At 36.9% G+C, this 13438-nt stretch overlaps 1 protein-coding gene across 1 annotated transcript in view; it reads left to right on the top strand.

Moving 5' to 3' along the window:
- The window catches only part of LOC126284023 (protein takeout-like), a 76003-nt gene that overhangs the window by 37828 nt on the left and 24737 nt on the right, over positions 1-13438 (top strand). Inside the window, exon 2 of the mRNA XM_049982573.1 lies at positions 2244-2336. Within this exon, the coding sequence (XP_049838530.1) occupies positions 2244-2336 (93 nt within the window). The remainder of the gene's footprint in view (positions 1-2243; positions 2337-13438) is intronic.

Raw genomic sequence — 13438 nt, 5'->3', positions numbered from 1 at the left:
GCCCCAACATCGTGCAGCCCGCATCCAGTGGTGTCACGACAGACGTGAATGGAGGGACGAATGGAGACGTGTCATCTTCAGCGATGAGAGTCGCTTCTGCCTTGGTGCCAATAATGGTCGTATGCGTGTTTGGCACCGTGCAGGTGAGCGCCACAATCAGGACTGCATACGACCGAGGCACACAGGGCCAACACCCGTCATCATGGTGTGGGGAGCGATCTCCTACACTGGCCGTACACCTCTGGTGATCGTCGAGGGGACACTGAATAGTGCACGGTACATCCAAACCGTCATCGAACCCATCGTTCTACCATTCCTAGACCGGCAAGGGAACTTGCTGTTCCAACAGGACAATGCATGTCCGCATGTATCCCGTGCCACCCAACGTGCTCTAGAAGGTGTAAGTCAACTACCCTGGCCAGCAAGATCTCCGGACCTGTCCCCCATTGAGCATGTTTGGGACTGGATGAAGCGTCGTCTCACGCGGTCTGCACGTCCAGCACGAACGCTGGTCCAACTGAGGCGCCAGGTGGAAATGGCATGGCAAGCCGTTCCACAGGACTACATCCAGCATCTCTATGATCGTCTCCATGGGAGAATAGCAGCCTGCATTGCTGCGAAAGGTGGATATACACCGTACTAGTGCCGACATTGTGCATGCTCTGTTGCCTGTGTCTATGTGCCTGTGGTTCTGTCAGTGTGATCATGTGATGTATCTGACCCCAGGAATGTGTCAATAAAGTTTCCCCTTCCTGGGACAATGAATTCACGGCGTTCTTATTTCAATTTCCAGGAGTGTAGCAAAATTTGTTGATGAACATAAAAAATGTACACTTTCATTATCATATAGGTGGTTTCGAGTTGTATGGTCTGCTTTATTAATTTTCCTCCACATTCGATATATTTGAGGGGTGTTAGTTAGCTGTTCTTTTTGAACTGTTATTTTTGTTGACATATTATTGGATTTTCTCAGATGTTCTACATTTTTTTTCAGTGTAAATACAACATTATTGGCTTGTGAATAAACATATTCTGGTTCAGTTTTCTAAGTTTTTGAACATTTTTTTGCTTATGTGCTGGATTTAACAAAGAGCATATAATTTTAGATAACTAAGATAAAAATGTCATCTATAATCATTTCATAACATAGAATTATGTACTTAGTAAATACTTATAAAATTAAGCTGACTGTTTGGCTATGAGTGTAATCTGCCAACAGCAAATATTTAGTAGATACCTATTACTCTTTTGGGATTTTGTGTGATCTTATGTCATTTATTTTGAACCATGATTAGGCAAATGGGACTGTTTATAATATAAAAGGCAAATTAAAACAATTAAATATATTAGTCGCTGATGGTTGTCCTAACGCGTCTTTTGCACATTTTGTGTGTTCCCTGTATAAGTTATGTCTTAGGACATGATGCAGCTTCAGACTCAAAGTCGGAGTTACATTAAAACTCTCCCACAAATCAAACGGACTTGTGACCATTTCTTCTGCTCTTCTTTATACAGATCAATGTCTCATGTCAGTCACATATGGTACAAGCCCCACACAGTTGAGTAATATTCTAAGATAGGACGCACAAGTGATTTTTAAGTAAACTCCTTTGCAGATTGACAGCATTTTCCCAACATGCTGCTGATGCACTGCATGATTGTTTAAAGATTTGAAGGGGTTTTAAAACATAATGTACTGTTCTATACAATTTCTTTATTGTTCGATATGGCAAACATATACATCTTACAATAACAGCAATCATAGTGCAATGTTGAACAGCCGTTGAGTTTAACAGAAATGGTTATTTTGCAAATACCACATAACACGCATGGTGCCACAGTAATTAGTACACTAGATTTCCAACTGTGTGGATCAAGTTTTCAGATCCTTGTTAGGACTTCTTGATTAAGTTTTTCTGTTTTTCTGTTAAGTCATGGGGAAAAATCCAGTCTGTAAAGGATAACAGCTGATGTATGTTCAAATCATATGGCCAAAAATTAAGAAGCAGCTCACTGTACTGCAAGAATACTGGAAGGAAGCAGCATGTGAAATTTTACATGAGGTAGCTTAGAGAGTAAGAAGTAATTTAAAATAAAAAAACTGCTAATAATTTTATTAATTAAACAAACAACGAAACAGTATCAGTTCTTGTATCTAGAAACTACCAATCAGTACTGTGTAACATATTTGTTATAAAGCTAGTAACATAAAAGAAAAATAATTCACAATGTTATGTTTTCAGCAAGCACTTTCAAATTGTGCCACCGAAGCCAGCCAGATATTGCTCAGTGCATTACAGATGCATTCCAATCAGCTATACCAGAACTTAAGAAAGGTAAGGCATTTTAATCTGTGTGTTTACATGAGATCCATCCTCAACTTTACTTAAGAGAAAATCCATTCTATATGTTACATTTGTGATGTGTCCTATGCCGTAGTACACACTCAATAACTGGCTGTCCCACATCTTATGTAATCAACATTTATTTCTTCATCCAAAATGCAGGATACAACTAAGTTGTGTCACACAACTACAAACATACTTTAGCAATAGTTAATGTTTGATAAAAAATAATATTATTTAGTCTTTGTCCATACAAAATAACTTGAAAGATAATATCTTCCACAGAAGGAATCCCAACAACTAGAGTCACTGAACCCATTTCCGACCAGAAAAATAAATCCTAAGTTCATTTAGTACTGACACTTATTTATGAATAGTCAAAGTCCTTTCAGTCATATGATGACAGTGATTACGGGGCACAGTTGATAGTCTAGGTCCACACAAGAATACCAATCTTGGAACACTGGTCCCACTGAAGGCCAGTTCAGACAAGGAGAAATTCCCTTGATAATGTCTGGCTGCTTGTAGTGGCTGTGGTGAGGTATCTTCCAGACTGGATGGCTGCTGGAACCATGAGGTGTAGATCTTGGTGGTCATTCTGTGTCATAACCACTTCCACTGACTCAGTAAACTGAAATGGCAGACAGCGACAAAGGCACTGTCCTAACTACAAGGCTGGCAGAGTAATACCTACTTGTTGCTGGGATAGCAAGTGATTTATGGAAGTGAAGTAGGGCTCCTGACTGGCGCACTGTTGCCAGGGATGCATCCCGCAATGGTTCTGTGGCTGATGCTTTTTGTGGTGAAGCTAGTGCTGCATGTTTCTGGCCTTCGAACCAGACCAGTTTATTCTTGACACAGTCCAGCTGCTTGTGATTGACACACTGAGCCTGCAGTACTGTTGACATCTAGGTCTGCCAAGGGAATGGGTAATTGGAGCATAGGCAACTGGTCGACCATGTCTATAATGCGGGGAGGCCTTGGTTGTAGGTAACTGCAGTTTGTGCTACAGTTACATGGATGAATACAACATAATGCATCATGGATTTTATGACAATTGATACAATTTCCTACATTATTCTGTTTTGCCACAAAATATGGGACAACTGGCTTTATCCCACCAATGAAAACAAGTTACTAGATAATATTGGAAGAGGAAACACTCAAGACCATGTACAACGCACAACAAAAATTTAAGTAGTAAAGCAAAACCACGCTGAAGCATTGTTAAACAATAAAGAAATAAAAACAGCAAGTAAATGAAATTTAATTCTCAGATAATTGTTGTGACAGAAATAGTCATGTGTTTAAATTCTTGGGCACTAATTTCAATCATTACTTCCACACTTTGGTAGCAAAAACAGAAACAGGATCTACAGAACATGATAGATGAAGTAATAAATGAATTTCAAATATCATATGTTTCATGAAAAGTATTTGCACTAAAGAAAGCCAAAAATTATGCTGCCAAAATATCTGTTAGTATAAACAACTTTATTGTGAAGGAATTTTCTTAGATTAAACTGTACACTCAATGGGGACTCAAATCTCAGTCCTTGACTTTTGTGGGTAATTCTATTACTGACTGAGCTTAGCAGGGATGAATCATGAACCCTACTCACATCTTCAGTTCTACCAATTTCTCTCCTCATTTTTCAAACCTCACAGGCCATTTCTCCATGAAAATCCAAACTTCCAGGAGTTGTTATACAGGAACAGTTCTATGAAGTTTCAATAGTATGAGAGAAGTGTGAGCAGAATTGAAGTTGTGACAGTTGTTTGTTGGTTGTACTTGGATGGCTCAGTCAGTTAAGTGCACAGCCTGTGAAAGGTATGCCTCTAGGATGAAACCATATGACTGAACTATGAAAACATTTTGAGATTGTAGCAGTTGATACTAAATTCAATAAGCCTTTAGTTATATGCCACTACTGGTCACCTAATGGTAGCATACCAAAATTCATTTTTAAATTAGATACAGTACTACAACTCTAGAGCTCAAAGTACCCTAATATTTTGTTATGTGGTAACCTTAACATAAATGTTTTTAAAGAGTTTTCAGCTTGGCAAAAACTAGTGAATGTGTTAACATGCTGCAACATGGAAAAAATGAACCACAGACGCACAACAATAACAGCCACTAGCTCCTCTGCTAAAGACATATTGATTGTTAATGCCAATAATGCACATACAACAGTTTTAATGGTATATCTAATTGTAACTGATTGATATTGAATATAGTTATGTCCAATGCTGACAAGCAGACAGAAACATCCCAACACATATACAAATGAGCATCAGTGGGCAACAGTAAGGGAGTAGCAACTTTCACACATTTACTCCACAAAGCTAACTGTAAGGGTGTTTATAGCACCTATGATGTTGTCAGTAAAGTAGATGAATGGATAAGTACTCTGTAGTACTGTTATGATGTAGCATTTCCAATGAATTTAGATGTGCACTGCACCATTGTAAAACATCTAGTAAGAAAGATTAACTTTACGAATATAAATCATTTGCAAAAACCAAAACAAGTTGCTGAAATATTGCAGAACTAAAAACAATAATTTATATGACTATTTCAGACATAATAGAAAAAAATTCTCAAAAAGGTTATTCATGAATGCAAGAAACCACACAACCAGCCATTTATAGACAACTCAAGAAATAAATCTAAAGCTATTGGGCATTAACAATGATACAATTGGTAATTAAAACAAGGGCTGATCAATAACATAGTGGTACATTAAGAATAAAGACAGATTATCTCTGGCTCTAGAGAAATATCTAAAGTATTCAAATATCTACAGTATTCGACAACCGCTTCATAAACATTGGATACAACCTTTCCCTTCAAATTACTACTTTTTTGCCCTTTCTCTGTTCAAACCTAGACTTATTCTCCCAAACTTATTCCCCATACAGGTGAAATCTGCTGTTTTATAAAACAGAAACCTACCTCACACGCACAGGGTTTTGACGGCAAATCTGATTTACCTGATTTGCCTTATCCCCTATCAGATTCAATAATCTGCACCTTGCTCTCATATCATTTCTGTAAAATGTCCAAGGCAGAAAAAGTGGTTTCTCTCTTTAAAGAAGATGAAAAGACTGGTCATCGGCCTATATAAAATATACAAGGTCCTTGGAAAAGCAGTATATGAGCATGTTATTAAGTTCCTGGAAGGCAAGTATTTATTGGGCCCTCATTAGTCTGATTTTTGAAAAGGGGGATCAATAATGGGGCTCTATATTCATTTCTAAGTAAAGTTTATGGGGCATTCAGTGACAGAAAGCATATGACAGGATTATTGCCTGATCACATGAAAGTCAGTCGTGAATAAGAATAAACTGCTGTAGTATGGAACAACAGGAAAATGCATGAATTCTTTAGATTGTATCTCTGAGACAGAAAACAAAAAGTCACAATTACTTAAAATATATGGAAGCACACCAACAAAGAAGCAAGACATAAGACAAGATATTCCTCAAGGTTCAACACTTGGTCCAGTTATATTTATCAGTGATCTGCTCTGAAGCATTCAAACAAGCCAACAAGTAATGACACCAAAATACTGTATTCAAACCACTGTCCTTATGAAATCTGTAACACGATTTCTGATAACAAGCTGAAACTAGCAGATTGGTTAAACTAAAACAAATTGTTACTAAATAAGACAAAACTGTGCATATACATTTTCGCCCTAACATATAGGTTTACCAATTGCATATAATGTCATATTTGGAAATGTACCTACAAAGTAAGAGGTAATCAGTAAATTCCTTGGAATATGAATAGGTGACATTCTATGGTGAGATGTATATTTAAAAAAAAAAAAATTGTAGGTAGACTGAGCAATTTTTGCTACCCATTTAATGTCCTGAGTAAAGTTTGTGACACTGAAACACAGGAATGTGCACATTTTGCATTTGTACACTCAGTGCTCATATATTGTATTCAATTTCAGGGCAGTCACAGAAGAGATGTTTATTATGCAGAAGAGAATAATTACGTTCATCACATAAGTGCCTCTCTCCTCCACCAGTAAACATTTCTGGGGCTCAAGATCCTACCTGTGTCTTGTGTCTATATTCATGATAAAGTGTGTTTTATTCATAAAAAATTGCATGTTTACATCTGCCAACACCAGACCCATCATTCCAAAGATATATCTACAGTTAGCCAACAGAACACTGTAGTCCAAGGTACATGTGAGTTGTTCTATACAAATGGCTACCTAAAACCTTTAAGTTAGATAGAAAAGGATTCAAAACAAAACTAAAGTGTTACTTCAGAAGAACTGCAACTATGCAGTAGAATTTATGAATGTCTCTCTAAAATAACCAAGTTAAATATTTTCTTATGGTTTTGACCAACTAGGATCACATTAACAACTTCTGTTCCTCTTCTTCCTTTGTTGTTGTTTCCTATTTTTCCAGTTTTCCCTCATTTTCTCCCCATGAAGTCTCTTCCTTTCTTCTGTCCATGTTGTTCCCGATTTTTTATTTCTTCTGCTTTGAAAGCCTTCCATATTTAGTATTTTGTTTTTAAAATGGTTTCTTTCTTCTATTTCTGATTCTTTGATGTTGTTTCTTTCAAGATCTTTTCTTACTTCTGTAATCCATGCTATTGTCGATTTCTTTTTCCAGAAATATAGGAGTATTTGTTCTGTTAGTCTACTTCCATCCATTCGGTAGAGATGTCCAAAAAAGATTAATCTTCGTTTGGCCATTACTTCAGATATTTTCTCCGTATTTTTGTAGATCTTCTCATTACTTCTTATTTTCCAACCATCTGCAGTTTTCATTGCACCCATTATTTTTCTAATAATCCTTCTTTCCAGTATCTCTAGTTTGTCCATCTTATAGTTCATCGTTAGGCAATCAGATCCCTATAAACATTCTGGTCATACCACTGTGGTGTAGTGTTTTAGTATTGTTTTTCTAGATATACATTTCTTGTTGTAAATATTTTTGGTCAAACCATATGCTCTTTCCATTTTATTAATTCTTACATCTATTGCAGATTTTTCTAGTCCATTCTGTTGTATAGTTTCTCCAAGCTATTTAAATTTATTTACTCACTCTATTTTACCTATTTGTGTTTCTGTGTATTTTGGTGCATTTTTTTTATATTTGTCATGAATTTTGTTTTTTCAGCTGAAATTTGAGACCAGTTCCATTTGCTAATGTTTCCAGAATGTTTATCTGAGTAACTGCTTCTGTCAGGTTTTCTGAAAGTATTATGAAATCATCTGTAAAAGCCAAGCAGTTTAGCTTAATTCCATTTGTTTTCCTTCCCAGAGTTATTGGTTCAATTTTGTGATTTTTTAGCTCCGAATTCCCGATCCCTACAATTTTTTCTAGAACACAGTTAAACAGTAAAGGTGATAAACCATCACCTTGTCTAACACCAGTTTTTATTTCAAAAGGCTGAGATACTTCTCCCATAAATTTGACCTTAGATTCTATACCTGTTAGTGTTTCACGAATTATGTTTGCTAGTTTTGATTTAACACCAAATTCTCAATTGACCTTATCTATTGTTTCTCTGTCTATACAATCAAATGATTTCTTGAAATCTATAAATGACACTAGTATTGGTTTGCTGGTTAGCATTCTATGGCCAATTATTGACTTTAAGTTAAAAATTTGTTCTGCACAGGATCTTCCCTTTCGAAAACCACCCTGATATTCTCCTAGTTGTTTGTCTAAAGTATCTACCACTCTGTTGAGGAGAATTTTTGGTAATATTTTGTATGCTACTGGCAGAAGTGACACTCCTCTGTAATTATTCTCATTTTGTTTGTCTCCCTTTTTATGTAGTGGGTGGATTAATGCTGTTTTCCATACCACTGGAATCTTTTCAGTTTTCCAAATGTTCTCAAAAAGCAGCTGTAGATCCTTTATAATTTTTGGTTCTGACCACTTCAATAATTCTGCTGTAATGTAATCTTCACCACTTGCTTTATTGTTTTTGAGTGTTTTGATGGCTTCATGAATTTCTAGCACTGTTGGTGGGAAATCTTCCTCTAGATTTTGAGGTGTCACTGGAAATTCTAATTTATCTGTTGGAACTGGACAGTTTAACAACTTTTCAAAAAAATTTGCTAAAATTTCACCTTTTTCTTTATTATTTAATCCTATTTTGCCATTCTCATATTTAAAACAAATACCTGGTGCCTCATTTCCTTTAAGTATGTGTTTGAAGGTTTGGTAAAAATTTCTAGAACTATTTTTGGTGAAATTTTCTTCTATTTTAATAAGCTGACAATTTCCACAGTTCCTTTTGATTTTCTGGATTATTTTTGATGTTTCTTTTCTTTGTTGTCTGAATTGTTCAAGGTCTTCCTCTTTTGTTTTTGAACATCTCCATTTTTCAGCTCTTTGTATTAGTGCTTCATTCCACCATGTCTTCTTTCTATTCTTGGTTGATCGTAAAGTTTCCTCTGCTGCTTGAGTTATTTTCATCTGGAGTTCATGCCAATCACCTTCTTTACTTGTCTCAGTTTCTTCTCTAAATTTTTCTATATTTTCTTTTGTAATATTAGCTGTAGTGATGTTGTATCTGATCACTTTCTTGGTCGCCTTTTTTGGTTTATATGGGAGAAATTTTATTTTAATCTTAGAGAGACAATGATCGGAATCGAATTCCCCATTTCTGATTATTTTAATATTCATAATTTCCGTTATGTACCTTTTAGATATGGCTACGCGATCCAGTTGAAATTCGCCTAGGTTTGGATTTGGATGTCTCCAGCTTTTTGGCTTTTCTTGGTAGTTTGCGGAAATGTGTGGACATGAGTTTTAATTGGAACATCTTACACATGTTGATCAGTCTTTCACCATTTCTGTTTGTTCTTGAGTGTGCTGGATATTCACCTACAATAGTTCTAAATTTCTTTTCTCTCCCAATTTGTGCATATAAGTCACGAAGAAGTATTTTAACGTTCTTTTTAGGTATGATAGACATTTAAGATCCTAAAAGATCCCAGAATTTATTTACTATCTCCAGATTTCTTCTGTTGTCAGCATTTATAGGTGCATGACAGTTTATGAGGGTGTAACTTTTATTCTTGCACTTCGTTGTTAACATGGATATCTTTTCTCAATTTGATATAAATTCTGTTACACTATCTACGATATTTTTGTTTACATAAAATGCTGTTCCAAACATAGGCATGTTCTGTGTTATTCTCACTGCTGGTTTCCCTTTATAAATTCTATAATGTTGTGTATCAACTACATCCTCATCTAAGAATCGTGTTTTCTGAACTGCTATAATCTATATATCGTTCTTCTGCTGAAATAATTCTAATTCCTTTTCTTTCCCAGTTTTCAATAGAGAATTTACATTTAATATTCCAAAGTAGTACTTCTTCTTGAACTGAAACTTGGAAGGCTTTTCTATATATTTCATCTTTTCTTCACAGCAAATGTTGGGACTCCCCAGAATCCTAGGTCCCATTGCATTACATGATGTAATGGTGTATTCCTCATAAGAGTTACCACCTGGGGTAGAGCATCCATTGTGCAAACTTTCCATATTGCGACTTGAAGCTGTAAATTGTAAAGAATAAGGAATCCAAGGTCATCCCTGAATTCCCAAAGTAAGACCAGGTTGTTAGTCTGGAATATTATTTATTCAGCCGCCACTAATATGTGGAACAGACGCTGTCGGGGTGCCGCCGCTAACATGTGGAACTGTTGTGCCCTCTGTCCATTTGGCCTTGGTTATGGTTTATAGCTTATTAGTTCATTGTACAAATGTTACTGTTATTTTTCTTGATATAAGTCTAAAATAACTGATATAAATATTATCTTAATTACCCTAGGTTTTTACCTGATTTACTTCATTATATAAATGTAATTGTTAATTTTTCTCATTGTGAGTTAATTATAACAATACCAGGGAGGGAAATTTGCTATTCACCATATAGCAGAGATGCTGAGTTGCAATAGGCACTACAAAGAGATTCACACAATAAAACCTTTTGGCCATTAAGGCCTTTGTCAGCAGTAGACACACATACATACACGCACACACATACACACACACGCACACACTCACGTAAATGCAACTTGCTGACATATCTGCAGTCTCAGAGAGCTAAAACCACACTGGGAACAGCAGTACCAATGCATGATGGGAGTGGCGACTGGGTGGGGGTAAGGAGTAGGTGAGGGCAGGTATGGGGAGGGATAGTATGGTTGGAGTGGCGGACAGTGAAGTGTTGCAGTTTAGACTGAGGGCAGGAGAGAAGGTGCAGAGGGGGGAGAGGGTAAGTAGTGGAAAGGAGAGAAATAAAAAGAAATTAAAAGACTGGGTGTGGCGGTGAAATGACGGCTGTGTAGTGTTGGAATGGGAACAGAGAGGGGGCTGGATGGGTGAAGACAGTGACTAATGAAGGTTGAGACCAGGAGGGTTACAGGAATGTAAGATGTATTGCAGGGAAAGCGCACACCTGCACAATTCAGAAAAGCTGGTGTTGGTGGGAAGGATCCATATGGCACAGGCTGTGAATCAGTCATTGAGATGAGGGATATCATGTTTGGCAGCGTGTTCAGCAATAGGATGGTCCACTTGTTTTTTGCCACATTTTGTCAGTGGCTGTTCATGCGAACAGACACCTTGTTTGTTGTCATGCCTACATAGAATGCAGCATAATGGTTGCATATTAGCTTGTAAATCACGACTGGTTTCACAAGTAGCAACTGAATTACATTCTCCGACAGGGTTTTGATCACCTCTCGTTGCGCCCTGAAATGAGAAATGTCCTGCCCACTATCCTTCCCACCCCTCCTACCATGGTATTCTGTCGTCCACTGAACCTACATAACATACTCGTCTATCCTTACGCAACCCCTGCTTCCAATCCCTTACCTCATGGCTCATACCCTGCAATAGACCTAGATGCAAGACCTGTCCCATACATCCTCCTGCCACCACCAAAGGCAGGGCTACCTGTGAAACCAGTCATGTGATTTACAAGCTAAGCTGCAACCACTGTGATGCATTCTATATAGGCATGACAACGAGCAAGCTGTCTGTCCACATGAATGGCCACCGACAAACTGTGGCAAAAAAACAAGTGGACCACCCTATTGCTGAACATGCTGTCAAACATTATATCCCTCATATCAATGACTGCTTCACAGCCTATGCCATATGGATCCTTCCCACCAACACCAGATTTTCTGAATTGTGCAGGTGGGAGCTTTCCCTGTAATACATCCTACATTCTTGTAACACTCCTGGTCTCAACCTTCATTAGTCACTGTCCTTACCCATCCAGCCCACTCCCTGTTTCCATTCCAACACTACACAGCTGTTATTTCGCCACCACACCCAGTCTTTTAATTTCTTTTTATTTCTCTCCTTTCCACTACTTACCCCCTCCTCCCTCCGCACCTTCTCTCCTGCCCTCCGTCTAAACTGCAACACTTCACTGTCCGCCACTCCCACCATACTATCCCTCCCCATAGCCACCCTCACCTCCTCCTTACCCCCACCGAGTTGCCCCTCCCATCATGCATTGGTGCTGCTATTTGCAATGTGGTTTCAGCTCTCTGAGACTGCAGACGTGTGTGCAGGTTGAGCTCACACGAGTGCGTGCGTGTGTATATGTGTGTCTACTGCTGACAAAGGCCTTAATGGCCGGAAGATGTAATTGTGTGAATTTTTGTGTTGTGCCTATTGTGACTCAGCATCTCCACTATATAGTGAGTAACAACTTTCCTACTCTGGTATTGTTACATTCCATACTAGATTTTCCTCTGTTTGAGTTAATTATAACATTTACACAAAATGCAATTGCAATTTGTTCCACACCCATTGGTTTTTCTTGTTATGAATTAATTATGATATTCATACAAATTGCAACTGTGAATTGCCTTATATCCCTGTGTAATAACACACAACAGAATTTCTGGAATCAATAAAAATCAGATCAAATACTAGTTTGGCACACTGTTTTATTACATAAGGAAGTTATGATATAATTCTTATATCTTATTTATTTAACTTAAAGGACAACACTGCTACTTTATATACAAAAAGTTATTTAAAATATTAGTGAGCAACTAATATTCTCAGTTTCAACCCTCTCATAAAGTTCTCAGCTTGACAGCTGTCCATCTAATATTAATTTAACCATTATTCTAATTTATTTATTTATTTATTGAAGAATCATTTTAGTACATTGTTTTACACATGAAATAGGACAGTGGTAAATCTAGTTAATTTACAATACAGTAATCATTTTGACTAAATTGTTGACATAATCAAAATGCATAATAATGTAGGTTGGTATACTACATTGCATCTATATATGATAATAGCAGTTATTAAGTGAGATGACATAAGAATAATAACAATGTAAACTATATCATGAATTGACAATTAATAAAATTAGGTAAATGAATTTCACTTATTACGATGTTCCATAAATTCAGACAGAGAATAGAAGCAGTGGTCAAGCAATAACTGTTTTAACTTTATTTTAAATGCATTTAATGTTGGTATGCATTTTAGGTAAGAAGATGAATGATTATATAACATAGCTCCAGTAAGATACACTCCTCCTGTGCGTAAGTTTGTATTTACTGTGTTCATGTGTAGGCTCATCTTCTGCCTAGTTTCATACTTGTGTATATCATAGTTGTGTCTTAAGAGATTTTCCTTTTTTAAGATGCTCCCTTTTGTAAAAATTTGTATTTCATGTTTATACAAGCAATGCAGCAGCAATATTTTGAGGGTTTTAAAAAGGAGTCTACAGGAATCCTTGCATTAAGCTTTTTTTATCACCCTGATAATCCTTTACTGTATTTTAAATGTTTTTGTAGGAATTCCCCCCAAAAATTACTCCATACATAAGTAGCTACTGAATACTGCAATGTTACACTGTCACCACTGATAAGCAACGTGTATTCTGAGCGAGGATCCTAATGGCATATGCTGGTGAATTCCCTCTCTTATTTAAATTGTTTAGGAGCACCTCCCACTTCAGATCTGTCTGAACATGAATACCTAGAAATTGTGTTTGGCTGACCTTCAACACATTTTTTTTCCCTTTGATAGTGAAAACAGGGTT

This window comes from Schistocerca gregaria, chromosome 8 (assembly GCF_023897955.1).
Source record: "Schistocerca gregaria isolate iqSchGreg1 chromosome 8, iqSchGreg1.2, whole genome shotgun sequence".
NCBI lineage: Eukaryota > Metazoa > Arthropoda > Insecta > Orthoptera > Acrididae > Schistocerca > Schistocerca gregaria.
The sequence above is the reverse complement of the archived record's forward strand: the minus strand, read 5'-3'. Positions and strand labels throughout refer to the sequence as shown.